Source organism: Stenella coeruleoalba, assembly GCF_951394435.1.
Source record: "Stenella coeruleoalba genome assembly, chromosome: 5".
NCBI lineage: Eukaryota > Metazoa > Chordata > Mammalia > Artiodactyla > Delphinidae > Stenella > Stenella coeruleoalba.
Genome location: NC_137150.1, coordinates 39751618 through 39770207, shown reverse-complemented (window position 1 = coordinate 39770207; position 18590 = coordinate 39751618). Strand labels below are relative to the sequence as shown.

The 18590-nt window shown below is 42.0% G+C and overlaps 1 protein-coding gene across 1 annotated transcript in view; it reads right to left on the bottom strand.

The window, feature by feature from the left end:
* The window catches only part of IQCJ (IQ motif containing J), a gene marked incomplete at its 5' end in the record, with an annotated part of 440976 nt that overhangs the window by 25487 nt on the left and 396899 nt on the right, over positions 1 to 18590 (bottom strand). The window contains one exon of the mRNA XM_079921398.1: positions 3028 to 3088. Coding sequence (XP_079777524.1) covers positions 3028 to 3088 — 61 coding nt within the window. The remainder of the gene's footprint in view (positions 1 to 3027; positions 3089 to 18590) is intronic.

The following is an 18590-nucleotide window of genomic DNA, read 5'->3' as shown; positions in this document are numbered from 1 at the left end:
GCCGAACATCACAGAGAAAGTGTGTCCTCAGAGAATTTAGCTCAAAGAGATTATTGAATAACTAAAAAAAAATCCAAAATGCATGTAGACCACTGGCTCTCAAGCCCAGATCCTCATTAGAATCACACAAAGGAAGCTTTTAAGAAATCCTGATTCTAGGATCTCACCCCCAGAGATTCATATTTGATTTGTCTGGGGTGGGGCTTATGCATTTTTATTAAACTTCCTGGTGATTCAAAGTGTAGCCAGAATGAAGAACCACTGATCTAACATCGTTACAACACTAATCTCCACAGAAGAAAAATCTTCTTCCTAGTTTCAGCCAAAAAATCTTCAGTTATTATTGTTTACAAATAACTAGTGATGGTGGTGATGAGGGGGCAGGATAATCAAACAATTTTATTCTTATTTATTCATATTAATGAATATGAATACCCTGGCATAACAAGAGTAAATTAAATCCATAGATAAGCCAGAAACTTCATTTGATCAAATGAACGGTTCTTCAGTAACATGGCCAATTCTTAGAATCATGGAGATGGGATGAACCTGAGAGGCCTTCTGGTTCAAACAGCCCCCAAGAGAAGGAGCCAGTATTGAAGGCACCATTCTATTGATACAGAGCAGGACCCTGTGGGGCGCCTGTGCACAAAAGCCTTTCTGGGTCCCCCGTTTCTTTTTTTTTTTTTTTTTTGCGGTACGCGGGCCTCCCAGTGCTGCGGCCTCTCCCGTTGCGAAGCACAGGCTCCGGACGCGCAGGCTCAGCGGCCATGGCCCACGGGCCCAGCCGCCCCGCGGCATGCGGGATCCCCCCGGACCGGGGCACGAACCCACGCCCCCTGCATCGGCAGGCGGACTCCCAACCACCGCGCCACCAGGGAAGCCCCCCCCCCCAGTTTCTTGATTACAGGAAATAGGCTTCATTCAGCCTCCAGGACCTCCCCCAAGTTCCAACCAGCAGGTTCCAACAGTTGCTAATTAGGGAAGGGAGGGGATGCGGAGACTAAGGAGGAAGAGTCAAGAAATGATAGTGCAGCCTTAGGGCAGGGTCCTCGTTCCCCATCAAGGGATACACATAACAATATCTCTCAGCTGTTCTGAAGATACTGAAACCCCACCAGGTGGGAGAAGCTAACAGTATGCTGCCCACAAGCCCATACGTAGCCCCAAGACCTTCTGGTTGGAACCAGAAGGTTGATGATGCTGACTCCCACTTACCTCACCACCAACCAATCAGAAGAAAGTCCACAAGCTGATCACACCCTCTTTGAACCATCACTGTAAAACTTCTCACTACCAACTCCAGGTTGGGACACAGTTTTGAGGGCGTTAGCCCACTGTGGCCCCCTTTGCCTGGCAAAGCAATAAAGCTATTCTTTTCTACTTCACCCAAAACTTTGTCTCTGAGAACTAATTTGGTGTCAGGGTACAGAGCCGGATTCGGCGTCACTATCACGTGTGTCACATTTCCTGCACTCAGTAAGACTGTCAAGCCAGTATGGTTAGCTTCATTTTTAAAGATGGGGAAATGGGCTCAGGGTGGTTAAGTAATTTGTCCAGACTCACAAAGCCAGGCAAAAGCAGAAAGAGCAGTCAAATCCAGGCTTTTCCATTTTCAGGAATGTTTTCAACAGCATCTCAGATGGATGGTCATGTACACTCCTCCTAGGCACTTCCAGGGTCTACCAGCTCACTCCTTAACAAAGAAGTCCACCCTGTTGGGCAGGCTGAATCTTTACTAAATTCATTATTTTCTCTGAGTCATAAAGCTGTTTCTCCATAACAAGAGAAACATAGCAGAAACGTTCTGTTTCTCCGGAACAAGAAGAGCAATGTAGCCCCTCTTTTACAGGAAAATTCCTTCAAATGTTTAAGAATAGCTGTATGTTCCCTCTAAGATTTCTTTTCTTCGAGCTACACATCCTCAGCTCCTTGTAGTAGTTTCACTACAGAACCCTCAGTTTTAACCCTCTTGTGCTCTTGGGGATGTCAATGGGATGTCTAAATGTGGTGCCCAGAGTCAAATGTGGTGACATTCACATGGACTTGACCATGGGACTTAGCGGTCACAAGCAGGGGCTCTGGTGGCCTTGAACCTGAGTTTCATTCTACTTCTCACCACTCCTGGCTGAGTGTACTTAGACAAGTGCTGAAAGCACTCTGAGCCAATCAGCATTGGCTCATCAGCAAAATGGAAATAATAATGCCTATATTATTCCTCATCAGCAAAATGGAAATAATAATGCCTATATCAAAAGGCCATAATCAGAATTCACTGATGCAACATCTGTAAACATTCACTAGTACAGAGTGATGATAGCTCATTTTTTAATGAGAGCTCATTTTTTCTTCTTTTAACTTGACAATGTATACCTATTAATCAAACTAATATCGTGGTGATATCTTTAGAAGCCATGTAAAATCACAGTCTCGTGTTAATGTCAGGAAAAGCCTCTAAGCGTTCACCCACATGGAAATCAGAATACGTCTTTCACATGCTCTAACTGTACAATTTTCTGTGGAAATCAGAATACGTCTTTCACATGCTCTAACTGTACAATTTTCCTACAAACCTAAATGGAAGACTTTATCCCTGTTCAGTTTCATCTCTTTCTTGCTTGCTTTTAATTCCAGCTCAGTTTTGTTCCATTCTGCAGTATTATTTTGAATGTTCATTCTATTAGTCTTAGTGTTACCCTTGTGTTTTTACAAATTTTATGACTGCCTTCTATACACATCACTGATTAAAAGCCAAAGACAGGGCAGGGTTAAGTTTCAAGCCCTCAGACATACCATCAGAGACATCTCCAGGCATCATATTACTCTGTTAATCAGTACAGCTTGTGTATTGTAGCTCAACTAGCCATAAATCTATTTAACTATATCTCAAATGTGCCACATTTCTAGGTCCTAACAAAATTCATATCCTAAGATTAGTTTACTTGTTTATTGTTGCCTTGTCAAATAGCTTTCTTTAATGCAAGCTTTTCAACTTCAACTTTAATTTCCTTTAGTATTTTTACTTACTTTTCAAGTAAATATTTTCCATCGTTAACTTGTTTTAAAGGATTCTGCAATCTTTTTAATTCTTCCTGTGAAAAAGAAAAGAAATGTCTTACAAATTGACTCCACGTACTTATAGGTAATAATATTTCAGGACACTTGTTAACAAAATTGAGATAATCACCATGAGGAGTTCTGGACCTTGCAATAGATGAGTGCTTAAACATACAATTTGATTCCTGATCAAATTAAAATACAAAACTCCTACTCAAATTTTGTGACTTTTTTTTTTTAACCACTAAAGATCATGCTTCCTGTTATTTTTCCGGAGTAGCTATATGTTTATACGGATCCACCCATACTCTTCCCGATTTACTCTTGTCAACAGTATTATGTTTGCTGGTTGCTGGGTGAGGAGTTCTAAGGAACGTGCACTGGGTTTGTCCGTTCAGCAAACATTGTCTCTTGGTAACTCTTGGTAACCTCAGCCCCAGTGCTCAGACACACACATACACACAAACACGTGCACACACTCCTTCCCTGAATTTCAGGCATCCATAGTCTCTGTAATCCCATTCCCTCAGCCACAGTGATTGGTTCAGGAATGCGACGGAAGTCGGCCCAGGTTCCTGGTGAGACTGCCTGTCTCCAGTCTTGTTGCCAGTCACAGCAGGATTTAAGGAAGGCCCATAGAGGTCTGGATCTGGGAAGACCACCATTCCTTGAGATCACCCTGCTTTCCTTGTCGCCACCAACTGCTGAAGTGCCAAGAGGAAGCCCCGATTAGCACTAATTACTCATTTGTCCCTAAAAGACCATCAAGACTAGTCTCAACATGTTTCTAACCCACCAGACATCCAAGTCTCTGAGGTTACCCATTTTCTTTAACTTCATACTACACCGTATAACCTCGAATTTAACCGGTCCCCCACCTCTCCCCGGTCCCTCCAATCTTTCCACTGGGCCCTTTGGAACTCAGGGTCTGTCATCAGCAAAATCCTCTATCTCCTCAGTTTCTTTGAACATTCCCTTAATTATCTTATTTTATCTGAACCCTTGCTCTTCCAGGGACAGCTAAGCTTTTGTTAGAGCAAGAATATCGAAGAACTGTTTAGAAAAGACTTTTAGGATACGGAGGAGTCTGCTGATGACAAACCAGGCTGATCCCTGAGCACCCTGTCTCCCCTGCAGTCGTCTTTAGAGGTGGCCATTTCTTCCCCACGTGCTGCTACATGTGACACGCTCTGGAGGAGGGGCGGGGCCCTTCTTGCCCCTCTCTGTAGCTCCCAGATCCTCTTCACTCCTATAAAACCTCAGCTCCTCTAGGAAACATGCCAGCAGCCTGTCCTAGGCCTCAGTCTTCTTCTCCTGCCGTCGATCCTCACTCCTCAGGAGGTCTTATCCGGTCCACAGCTTTCAATTTATATCTGCACCTGACCTCTCCTCTAAACTCCGTTCTTACACATCCACCACTTGGGAGCTACGTGTGCACATCTGACAGGCATCTCACATTCAAACCAAAGTCTTGATTGCCCTGTCTAGAGGCTCCCACTCCAACCTCCTGCTTCACCACTTCTTCCTCATTTTAACGAATGACCATTCACCTGGTCATTTAACAAAATTACTATTCACCTACATATACAGTTATATGAGTCCTGAAACCTAGAAGTCAGTCTCCACTCCTCCCTTCTCTCACAATCCACAGTCAATCAATCAGCTAATCATGTTGGTCCCAACTTCAAAATATATCTGGAAATTGACCACTACTTCTCAGTCTGGGCTAAGGCAACTGTGATAGTCTCCTGTCTCCCTGTTTTCCCTGTTAGTCCACTTCAGTCACTTCTCCTTACATCAGCCAGCATGATCACTGAGTACTTGAGTTTGCTTTTTCAAGTGAGTGAAATGCACACATCATAAGTGTTCAGTACAATGAGTTTTGACAAATGCACACACTGGTAGAATTACCACCCAAAACAAAATACAGAACATTTATTTCACTCCAGAAAGCTTCTCTGTGTCCCTCTCCCAAAGGCACTCCTGTTCTGATTTTTATCACCATAGATTAATGTTGCCCGTACTAAAATTTCACATAAATTTGTCTATTCTTTTGTATCTGGCTTAATTCCCTCAGCATTATATTTTGACAATAGTTACTCAACCAATGTTAATTGCTTAAACTTCATTTCAGTATTTGGAGAAGAATTTTGTTTCCTTCCTCTGAATTTTAGAGCATAAGGATTCTGAAGTGTGAGGAACCCTGAAGCTGCAATAGAACTATCTGCTGCTCTGAGAGGTGTTAACTGGAGAGAAAGATAACACAGCAAAGAGGATGGAAGCAAAAAAACAGAGCAAAGGAGCCAGAGCCCTAGTGACACTGTGAACCTCTGGGTCAAACTAGAGCTTGAGACCAGCATACTGATGGACTTTTCAGTTTCATGAGCAGTAGAGTCTCTCACTGGCTAGGCACTTTTGGTTGAGATTTCTGTTTTTTACAATTGAAAGAATCTAACTCAGAAGTGACACTGTGAGCCATAACCTAGGGCTACTAAATATAGAATCCTAACTAGATGAGCTATAGAACTACAGACGTTCAGAACTAGACAGGTGTTGTCATCGTTAGATTGGTTAGTTGGTTTGGTTTTGTTTGGGCAGTGTCTTTTTCAAAGATGTTTTACTGAGAAGACTAATGGATGAAGCAGGTCATGGTCTTCAGTTCCTTATTTTATTTATTTATTTATCTATTTATTTATTTATTTATGCCATACCCCGTGGCTTGCAGAATCTTAGTTCCCTGACCAGGGATTGACTCCGTGCCCCCTACAGTGGAAGCAAGGAGCGCTAACCACTGGACCACCAGGGAATTCCCAGTTCCTTTTTATTAAAGGCAGCTGCTTTTATATACAACACTGGGATAAAATAGACCTCATATGAAGACCATTTCTGCACCTTCTGTGAAACTGCTATATAAGACACTGTACATTTTGCTACAGGCTCTCTTACACAAAAAGAATGAAATTTTAGGATTTCATCCCAGAGGATATTTTCCCCTTTTGATAAAATAGTGCACTTCTTTTCATCAACAATAACAACTCGTAAGTCTCATAGGGGTGGTTTATTTTGCCTTGGCTGCCAGAAGCTTAAGCTAAATTAAATATTCAGTTGCCAGAACTATTCTCTCCAGGCTGTTAGTATAATTATTTCCTCCTCTTTCAATACATGAGATTTAAACCTCTTTATTTAACTCTCTTACATGTGTGCTTTTCACAGTAAGTGGAAGCAAGTACTATATAGGCAGTTATATATGGTAATTGGGTATGAAGATAGAGATGATTAATAGGTGGATAGATAGATATAGATAGAAAGAGAGAGAGACAGAGACAGAGAGACAGAACATCCCTTTCACTCTTACACATGGCATTTTATTTTCAAGGTAAAACTTACCCTTCAACCCTACAGACCCTGGTTCCTAAGAATAAGTCTCCACCTCTATCCTCTATTTTTCTCCCAACCCTCCATTCCTCCCACCTAATCCTTCAGCGTATCCCATCCCACCTCCAGTGACATAGCAATAAATCCAGGTCAGAGAAAAGGTCAGGCTTAAAGCCACTTTTATACAGAAAGGAAATAGGGTGGATAAGAATCCTTAGTCATTCTTGAAAACCAGAGGTGGATTTTTAGGTCGTGAACTTTTTCTTTTTACCCCCTGCATCATGACTAGGAAGGAGACAGAACGGTGGTAGTCCCGGCACCTTCTCTTGCATGTGTGTGCCTGTGGTGTGCTTTTTCTCTTCTTTTTCCCTGGGCACCTGGGGGCAGGAAGGAACAGGCTTTTGCACTTTGTGCCAGCCACTCTCTCTTCCTTGGTCCTTTCATTGCAGGGAGCTTTGGCGAGGAGGAGGGCTTCGATGCAGTACTTCATTCAATCTGACTATCCACGTTCTAGGAAATCATATTAAACATAAGGTCAATGACTAACAAGAGCTTTCTGAACAGCTGCTCTGCTGACAATTTAGAAGACTGATTTCATCATTTGCTTATTTAAGCTAACTATACAAAAACACTTCAATTCAATTGGCCCGTAGTTCCAAACTGTGTCCTTGTTTTCTGGGAGATGAATAAGGAAGTTGGCTTGCTCCACAGACCTTTGCTCAGAGCTTCACTCCTTGAGAAAGTTTTATTTTAATTTACCAGTAAAAACATATACACATTGGTCTTTCCCATCACTGGTTTCTCCCACTAGCCTTCGTTGCCTCTGATTTCATATCTAAACATGTCATTTCCCTACGAGAAACGAACGTGGCTCCCCAGTGCTTTCAGATGGATTCCAGGATCTTAGCCAAGGGCCCCTTGTCTCTCGGGGGCCCACCTTACGAGCCCCGCCCCGTACACTCCCTCTCCAAGTCTGCTCTTGTGAAACTTCACCCAACACTGAATTCACATGCTCTCTCAGTGTACATTGGGTTCCCAGCTCTCCTACTGGCCCACTCTCATTCTTCCTTCAGGAATCCCCCCACCTTTCCCCTCCCCCATAGAGCCTTTCCTAACTCCACAGGAGGGTCTGGTACCTCACCTTTTTCCTCAGCATCCTGCGGTGATTCCTATTTTAACATTGCCTCTTGACCTGTCCCACCCCACCACTGAGCTCTTTGAGATCAGGGATCAATGATTTATTTACCTTGAGGTGTTTATTCCCCAAATGAGGCATTTAGGTGGTGCCTAATTAATATATGTTGAACAAATGAACTGAATGCATTGATCTGACTGAGATGAAAAGAAACCTTAGTGGCTTAACGGCCCCCCAGGTCCCAAGATGTTGTATGTCTTCTGGTGATTTTTCTCTGCCCCTCCAGATACACTCTCTCTTTTTTATTTTATCATTCTGTAGCTTTCTTTTTTATTTAGCATTCTACTTTTTCCAGTTTTATTGAGGTATAACTGACAACTACAAATTGTATATATTTAAGGTATATATTTGAGATATGTATACATTGTGAAATCATCACCATGATCAAGCGAATTAACATATCTGTCACCTCACATACTTACCATTTTGTTTTTTGAGGGGACGGGGGTGGTGAGAACACCTAAGATCCACCCTCTTGGCACATTTCAGTTTCACACTGCAGTGTTGTTAACTACAGTACCTGTTGTATACTAGGTCTCTAGAAGCTACTCATCTTGCATAACTGAAACTTGGTACCCCTTGACCAGCATCTCCCCATCTACACTCTTTACCCATCTCCACTCTCCCCTGTGCTCTGGGAGGGTCAAAATTAGACTTTATCAAGCAGGGCCCTTTGTTCTGTGGCTTAGGACAGGGTTTGAGCAGTGGGAGGCACTGGCACGCGATCAGAGGGGAGCAGAAGAGAGAAGCTGGGGTATTTATTCCCTGTGCTCCCCTCTCTTACTGGAGTACAGGTTGGCGTCAATGAAGGTCACAGCTCCCATGGGGTGGTGGCCTCTCTCACATGGTCGTTCTCACCACGTTCCCATAACTAGTCTGTTTTCCCACCCCCCCCAAGGCATTTCTTTCCCTTTCTTCCCTTCCCTTCCTTCCCCTTCTCTTTTTTTATGTTTTTCATTTTTGTTTTAAAGTCTTTATTGAATTTGTTACAATATTGCTTCTGTTTTACGTTTTGGTTTTTTGGCTCCAAGGCATGTGGGATCTTAGCTCCCCGACCACGGATGGAACCTGCACCCCCTGCATTGGAAGGTGAAGTCTTAGCCACTGGACCACCAGGGAAGTCTGCTTTCCCTCCTCTTGCCCTTCCAGCTATTGATAGTCCCAGATGTTTCACCATCCCCTGTGGTTCTCCCTACACCCTGCCCATATCTATACAGTCACTTCATTCAACTCTTTCCATCACCCTTTTAAGTGGGTCGTCTGTCTTCTCCCTGGACTCTGGCTCAGATCCCTCAAGGATCTTACGTTTTCTTTGGTTCGCCCTATCTTTTCCATTCCTTTTCTATAATCCAACAAATTCAATTAATACTATTAATTAATCACATTAACTAACAGAAGAACATGTCTGTTTGATGGTTGACCCCTATCAGAGAAGTTGTCCCAACTCGAGAGCCTAACTCAATTTTCTGGCTCAGTTTGATTCACCAGATAAGGGTACACTTTCTACCATGCTCATTTTAATGTCTGTCTTTTTGACACGTGGGCTAAGCCCCTCTGCAAAGTGCAAGTTGAACTGTTCACGTACAACCCGGACATAGAGCATTCCATATTCTTTAATCTCATTTCTCCGAATGAAATCTGTGTTATGAGTGGCTGTGAAATGTAGGCTGTACTATTGTGGGAATAACTGATCGACTACTTGCCACAAAGCCCGTGCTTCCCACTGTCATCAGAGTCGTTCTGAAGTCCTCACTTAGGTGTCAACTGTTAGCCTGGATGGTGGATCCTGGATTTTGTTCTTTTGTGTCTGGCTTCCCCATCCCACCTTAACCCTGCAGGGCTTTCTCCTATCACGAACAGGAGAATACACCTAAGAGGCTAGACAAGCTCATCTCTGTGGCCACTTGGTCAGCCCCTTAACGTGACCAATAATAAAACACTCTTCTCTTTTTCTTCTGTCTCCACCACTTTTACTGTCTAAACAAGCAGGGTATATTCTTTGGACAAGTTTAAAATCAGAAATCCACTCAAAATTGCTTTTTGTCTAAAGTGTACTTGTGTCTAAGTGGCAACCTTTTAACTTTTCTGACTTACGCCCTGGCCATTTTATTCTCAGCATATCCTAGAGGATTTAAGGTAACTTAAAACATGTGGAGACAATCTACAATTTACTTCATTGTGTAGCTATGGGTGACAGAAACTGTACCATTTACACACATCATTTTTGAGTTGGGAATAATTTCATTATTAACCTAAGGGTAACTATTTAATAAAAGTTAAAAGCCAAAATTACTTTTGACTATTCAATCATTCAATTAAACAACATCAGCCTTCCTCAATCCCCTCCACCACCACCTCTTTGCCCTTTTTTAAATGGAAATATAATAAGGGCACTGAAAAAGGGGTTACTAATGTTTGCATAATTTGGAAAAGCAGAAGACATAAAATCTATACTAATTTTAGCCCTGCATCATTAAACATGAAATATTGATTATTGCTCTTTGCAACAGAATTTATGAAGCTAGCTAGGCTGCTGTGTCCACATAAAGTGATTCTGATGCTTTGCCCTCGGACCTCAGTGGCTGCAAATGATGCTCTTGGTGACAGCTGGGAGGCTGGCATTCTGATCCACAGCGTTAAGAGATACATTTCCCAGATTAGACCAGGAATGACCCAGCTGCACAGCCCAACTTCAGAAAATTAAATTGGATGGAGTCCAAACCTCTGTTGATATAACTGTGTGAATTACAATGCTTCCATGGGCCTTGTTATAATGTAAATGTGCTTTACAATTTACTGCACTTCCCTCCTTCCCCTGCTGTGAATATGGGCATTAATAGTCATCTCATATATTTAAAGGCAAAAAGACATCAAAAATAAAAATGCAAGGTTCATGCTTTCTCCCTTTAGAAAGCAGAGACTAAACTCCTTTCTTTTTTCTTTGCCATTTTTTTTTTGCAAAAAGAGCATAGGTTTTGTTTATGTATTATGCATTAATGTTTTTTATGGCTGACAGACCTGTAAATTTCACACAGGGAAGTTACCTTGCATGAGGTAGAACATGAATTTCTTTGGAAGGAAAAAAATGGCTAATAGGACATCAACAGCTCATTTAAAGGATTCATTCAGGTAAGTTATGGGCACATGAGGCATATATGAGGTAGTAGACTTCAGAAGAGATTTGATTTGCCTGTTTCTAGCACTTTAAGAACATTCTGAATGTCCGATGAGATGCAGAGGGGCTATGGTTTTATGGTGACAATCACTTAGTGAGGTGATCCTGGCCTCACTGTGCAAGGCCTCAGTAGCATTATTCATTGCTTCATACATAGTGAAACTTACAAACATACAATATGATGATAGGAATCGTTGTGGTAGCTCATTCTCTATTCTTGTTTGACCAACCAGGCTACGTTCCTAGGCATTAGGACATAATAGCCTTTGACTGCCAACTCTGAGCATGCCAATCACCTGAGCTCATTTGAACAGATGCCAAAAAGAAACATCTTAAGTAAAAACCCAGTTATGACGGTTTAAGTCATTGGTCACCTTGAATCTGAGATGCTTTCAGCCCCTAACATTCTCCTGGAATGATGGGTGGGAGGGTATCCACCTGGAAAGGTATACCTACAACCTTTACCTACATACCTATACCTACAACAAGATCACCCACGTCAGCCCTGTGTCCCAATCTGAATAAGCACCTACAACTCCATCCAGATGCACAAGACAGCCCTAGTGGATCCAGGATTGACAGACAGGGTGAGCCAGCCCAATGTTACGTTGGAAAGCATCCTTTAGGCTTAAATGTCCCCTCTCTCCTTTTCCGAAAGTTGTGCATGATATTCTCAAGAGCTTTTGCTACTTTTAGATCACAGACATTGTGAAGTTACCGTTACAGAATGAAGACCCAGCTGACTGCAAAAAGTCTAACCACTTCCACTAAATCTAGGATATGAGGAATTAAAACACTATTAGTAGTCATTTTAAATTGATTACTCAAAGTTAATTCAGCTTAATTTCAGCAGGACAACCATGAAAACTCGACTGAGACAGAAATACTAACCAGTAGGATATAGATATTTTTGCATCGTATATATTTCTACATTTTGAAAAAAAAAATCTAGATACCATGCTTGAAGCAGAAAACTCAAATACACGTAAGCACACAAGCCAGCAAAGAAACACCTCTCAGAATGCACACAGAATAGCAAAGGTGGATGAGCGAGTCCATACACCAAGTCCAGGTTTCCTGTGCCGAAGGACAAAAACAAAGTGCAGGCAATCAGAACAACATGTAACTCCCAAATCATTTATACTTGATTCTGGAATGCATTTCACTGTAGTGTAGCAAATGCTGTCCAGATTAGATTTTTGGCTTAGTCCCACTGGAAAATGAGTTTGCGTTTCTTAGGTACTCACCAAGTGATACTGTGAAGAAGAAACCCAAATGCATACTGGGAGGAGCTCTCCTAACATGCTCTGCAGCACCTCAGACCTGCCCATCCCTTCCTTTCTATTCCCTCCACTACCACCATGTTCAGGACCTTGTTGACTCTCACCAGTTAGTGGGTTGCACTGGGTTGCCTAATTGCTTTTCTTTAAGTACATTTCTAATCCTTTAACTCTCCTGATCATAAACCCTACTGCCAGCCTAAACAAAAGTCATCTTTAGAATTAAAAATACTGTTAATCTCTCAACCTCAGTATTGCTCCTTCAATACCTTCTGAAATCCTTTCAAGTTCATTGCAAATGCAATTCTGTATATTTTAATATTTCCTTCCACAGCTAATTGTGTATCAATTTCTTTGAACTACTGTTATTACTACTAACATTTATTGAATTTTATTAGGTGCCAGGCACTTTGCATAAATTATCCTTGTAAAATTATGACTTCAGCCCCATAAAAATAGCAAAAGATGCAATTATTATTCCCATTACCTGGATAAGAAGACAGACTCTCAGAGATTAAGTAACTCGACCAAGGTCTTAAAGGAGAAACGGCATGCAAACCAAAGCAGTCTGATTCCAGAATCTATCCTCTCCAATCTTTCCCCATGAATGACATGGAACAGCATGAGCAACAGTGGTATCTCACCAATGGTGCCTGTAAAGCAGAAGCCGTAGTGGTCTGCAAAGTACTCAGACCTCTTACCTGGACCAGACATGCCATTTACCCACTGTGTGACCTTAGACAACTGACTCACTCTTTGCATCTCGCTCTCATCATTTGTAAAATGATGACAAAGTCTACTACACAATGTTTTGTGAGCATCAACTAAAATAACATATTTTGAAGTGTTTTGCGTACGATAAAGTGCCAGCCACCCATAAAGAAATTGCTTAAGTGCCTGTCTTCCTAAGGACAGCAATTATTGTCTCTCTTGTCATTCCCGTGGTGCCCCTCTCTGCTCCATTCCAGCTGTGCGCTCTTGGGCCGGGTGACACCCCTCCCCGAGCCTCAGTCTCATCATCTTTAAAATGGGAACACTAATTGTACCAAATTCCAAGGATTGCTATGAGGATTGATGATTAAAATTCATGTAAATCATTTGGTCTTGCACTAGGCACAGAGTAGGTGCTCAATGTTTGTAATTTTCATGGTTTTTATTGGTGTATCTCTCTAGCCCCTCCAACCATGGGTCTGTACCTTGACACCTTCTCCTGGCCCACTCTAAACCCATTTCCCATTAGTCACCCAGTTCTGCCATTTTGACTTCCTAATTGTGTCCACGTCATACCCTCTCTGTTTCCACTGTCCTTGGTTGAGGATTTATCACCTGCCGGAAGGAACAATCTAAAATGCTAACCCCGTCCTTAGGTCAGTCAACTGCTTGAAACCCTTCTTGCCTCCCCTCAACTATAGGTAGAGCCTAAGCCCCTGGGTCCAGAAGGACCTCATATCAGGTTCTGTGTGACCTGCCCCATCTGCCCCTCCAACCCCTTTCCCTGACTGTCCTACCCCCCACTCCACTTACTCCTCTTGGAGTAAGAAGTCATTAAAACCCCAAAAACTTGGAATGAGTCAGTCCATGCATGAGTTGAAATAAAACAATGATAAAGATAATCTTTAAAAACAGAAACAAAAGAGTAATAATGCATTATAGTGTATATGTTATCATCAAATAATGCAACATCACCTCAATCATCTGGAGATTGGTCTCTCGGGAAACTCTATACTACATTGGAACATGTCTCCTGGATATTAGGTGCTCTGAGTTCCAAACACCCCTCACGTAGTCCCTAAGCCCACCCATTTTACCTGTAAAGTCTTCATTTAGAGTTTTCTTTAGAAAACAATTCTCAAGCAAACATAATTTTATTGTTTCCTAACTTGCAGCAAACAAAAGAATTCAAAAGAATGAGATTATCAGAAGCTGGGAGGTGAGGTGTTCTCAGACTAAATGTGGGAGAAAGAAACAGAAAAACTAAAAAGCAGATCCTGATCCATATTTCACTGAACACATAAAGGAAGATTCTTACTGCCTGGAATGTTGCCTTTTCTTGAAAACTTCCTGCAAGTTCTCCCCTTTTGAAGTAAATCTTGCTTCTCTGAGATCTTGTATGTGTTTATGCTGGGTCTAGCCCTTATGTCATCTATATAAGCTGTATTTTATTTTCCTTAATATAGCCTAAGCGTTTAAGGGTAGAATTTATTTTTTTCATTAAGTTTAAGTACGTTTCAAACTTGTAAACCCTGCTTCTGAACCTGGCAAACTGGGATGTGCCAGCAACAGGCCAGGGGTACATGCAGCCTAAGACTAGGGCACCATTTCCCAGGATATCACTTTTACTCCATGGATAGCAAATGCATGATTTTAAAACGAACTCCAAGGTTTGCGTTAATTTTATTTTTTTTAAAGATTTTTATTTTTACTTATTTATATATTTTATTTTTTGGCTGCGCTGCACGGTATGCGGGATCTTCGTTCCCTGACCAGGGATCGAACCCATGACGCCTGCAGTGGAAACACAGAGTCTTAACCACTGGACCGCCAGGGAAGTCCCCGCATTAATTTTAAAATTAAAACAGGAGGCCTAAAAAAAGCTTTAGGTTTCCATATGGCTACTTCTTCCCACACCCCCTAACAATAACATACATGTTCACTATTTTCTGCTTTCAATAGTTCCAGGTGAGAATTTGATAAGCACTACCCTAGTCAGGAAGGAAAGGGAATATCATGTATTTTTAAAATTAAGATGGCTGGGAAGTGTGCAATAGTCTGATTTCTGTCAACACTGGATAAAATAAAAAACATTTTGTACTTGTAAGGGTAACACTGTTCTTTTCGATGCCACAGGACTTTATTTCTAGTTCTCTTAATGGCATTCATTGGCTGTGGGGGGGGGGAGTGGAATCCATGTATGTCTGTCCATTTGAGATGAAATGAAACAGACATCACTATACTTAGGGAAGGCAAAACTCACCCCTACACCTGACTGCCCACCAGATCCAGTGGATGCTGAGCCTTCTGAGCTGAGATTATGGTCTCATGGGTACATCAATATGACAAACTTAGCACCCAGCATAATTCTGGGCACACAGCAATAACTTGAGTGTTAAGAGGAATATTCAGTAAATATTCATTAAAAGATGCAAACACAGAGAATGGACTTGAGGACACGGGGAGGGGGAAGGGTAAGCTGGGACGAGGTGAGAGAGTGGCATGGACATATATACACTACCAAATGTAAACTAGATAGCTAGTGGGAAGCAGGCGCATAGCACAGGGAGATCACTTCGGTGCTTTGTGACCACCTAGAGGGGCTGGGTAGGGAGGGTGGGAGGGAGACACAAGAGGGAGGGGATATGGGGATATATGTATATGTATAGCTGCTTCACTTTGTTATAAAGCAGAAACTAACACACCATTGTAAAGCAATTATACTCCAATATAGATGTTAAAAGAAAAAAGAAGAAAGAGATACTTAGGGGTTAAATGGAGGCCACAACACTGAAAGCATATGAAAACAGAACTTGAGAACGAACCTGAAGAAGAGGCGCTCCAAGTCAGCTAGCTTTCCTTTCGTCATTTATTCATGGCTTCACTCATTATTTAATAAAAATATAATCATGAGTGTTAGGCACTATGCTAGGCATGAGGACACAGTGGGGGCTGGGGAGAAAACAAGCAGATAAAGTCCCGTCCCCCTGCCCCTTGAAAGGCCCAAAATAACCAGGGGAGGAAAGATGAGTTTTAAGTAGTCAAGGAGTTGTCTAAGACTGTTTTTATTCAAAAACTGTTTTAAACATTTTGACATTCAGGACAGAATGCAGATCAGTCAAATAAGCCTGACTCTTGTGTGTGTGATGATAGAGCCTGAACGACGGTATCCTAACAGGGCCACGAAAAGGCGGTGAGTGGGTCGTCCATGTGCTCATGGTGGGGCACGTACCCCTACTGGCCGACTAGAATGGTGTGCCTGCGTGCAGGATGTGCAAAGGGTGACGGACATGGCACCAAAGTGCTAAGGTACAGATGAGGGGCTTATTCCGTAAGAATGACATTGATTGAGGGGGATAGAGACAAGGCAGGCAGACAGACAGGAGAACAGAAGACAGTGTGTCCAAATCTGCTTTGTCATGTGATGAGCCATCACACCATTACAAGTAAGAATGCCTAGTTACTCCTTGCATCTTATAACCTACTAACAATTGAGTCTAGTAACACCAAAGGCAGATCATGCAGAAGAATAAAGCTTCCTTCTGGAGGTTATCCATTCTAAATCAAGTGTTAATTTTCTTGAATAGAGAAACCCATGTGGAAGGGCAACTATCACAGAAGGACAAGTAAACAGAGCATCACTTTTCAAAACTAAAAGAAATTCCCAATGAGATGACTTTATTCTGTTCGTACATGAAAATTCCTCATTATATTTAAACCATTACGTTTCATGATTTTAGTGATTGCCCAGACTGCTTCATAACAAGTAGGTGAACAACTTGATAAGGAGTAATTTATTCTAAACTGAGGTAGGTCATAATTGATATTTTTCCTTCAAACAGTTATAGCAGAATGTTCGGAAAGAACCCCAACATCCCAAAGAGGAAATTAAACTTCAGCTGAGCTGTCTGTTAGTAAAACTACTATTCCATCTTCTAGACATGTAATCTCTATGTACTCAAGACATAGTGACACTGTCATCTAAAACCCAAGAGGAAATACACAGGGGCAAAAATGAGTGGTTTTCTAAAGGTGAAAGATGAGGAAGAAGAGAGGAGAGAGAATAAGAACTTACTGGAACAAAAAAGAAAAAATAAATAAAAAGAAAAGAAAAAATACAAATAAATGATTGGAACACATATGGAATGCGTCGGGATTGCTAAACCTGTGAGTGGTATTAACTCCCCTGTGCAGCTCACTGAAGCTCCCATCCCCAGCCTGGTGACCAGACCGCTCATCTCTCTTCTCCCTCTTCACGTTAAATTGCCTTAACTGACTATCACTCAGCTCTCCCTATTCAACATGAAATCGTCACTCTCAATGTCTGTAAAATCTTCAAACTGAGGATTTCATCCTGAATTCTCCAATGACCATGTTCCTGGACTTCATACACACCTGCTTTGTAACTTCCAAAGCTCTTCTGAAAATGCATTCCTTCTTTGATAAAACATTTACACCATACTCTTTGGGTAACTGTTTCTCCTTTGCCATGTGGAAGTCTGGCAGAATCTTCTCTGAGGAATGCTCCCAGCCAGAATCTTTGAGGAAAACCTGACGCACACAATAGGCTCCATCCAGTTAGCATGGGTTTAGAGTCCGTTCTGGACTTGGTCATTCTCTGCAATCAAGCAGCTTTGAAGTGCTAAGGTGGGGAGACAGCCAAGGAGCCCACAATGTCACATTTAAAGGCCATTATCATACACCCTAGCATTTACCCAAAATGCACGGTGAGCAGGGCAAATGCATTCTGGGACATTCCCTTTAAGGAAAAGTGCTGCTTTTCCACCCCCAACCCTGATTCTGCACACAAAATAATAAAGATGCTCACTCTGTAAGAAGGTCTCAAAAATATCAGTGTAAGTGGTTATAACTTTAATAGGCCTTGGAATCCAATTAGCTACAATTTTGTGGTGGCTTAATAATTTATGATAATTGCAAATTCATTAGATTATAATGCACCACACCAAAATTATGGATTTCCTGATATCTTTAAAAACATGCATTCTCAAAGTGAAGCATCATATTGTCTATGTTCATTGCTACCAAAATAGTCTAATTTTAACAATTCAGAATGCATCCCATTACTTAAACCTAGATCATTTGGAGTTTCTCCCTGTTAATGCAAAGACATAAACCCAAGAACGTTATGCCAGTTCATTAAGACTTCCGATTTCAGTAGCTGTCTAGTATTAGCTGAAAGCAATCTACTGTGTGTGCTTAAATGGTCCCTGTTCACCTCCTCCCCTGCTCCACAAACAAAAGCACGTCCAGAGAATGTACACATACATGTACATGCACACCACACACACAACACTTTCACAAAAAATATAGAATTTGGTGAATTATTATTACGTAAATTACTATCACCATCTCCTAAGTCAAGAAATAGAACTTCTGCAGACGTGTCTGAAGCCCCTTCCCGTGCCCATCCTGATTACAACTCCCTCCCAAACTCCCTCCAGAACCACTTTTACCACAGCTTGTACAGGAACCACCTCCTTACATTTCGCTAGAGTTTTCTCACCCAATTGTGCATTCTTTTTTTTTTTTTTTGTGGTACGCGGGCCTCTCACTGTTGCGGCCTCTCCCGCCGCGGAGCACAGGCTCCGGACGCACAGGCCCAGCGGCCATGGCTCACGGGCCCAGCTGCTCCGCAGCACGTGGGATCCTCCCGGACCGGGGCACAAACCCATGTCCCCTGCATCGGCAGGCGGACTCCCAACCACTGCGCCACCAGAGAAGCCCCAACTGTGCATTCTTAACTACTATTGTCTAAGCTTGTCCGTTTTTAAAACTT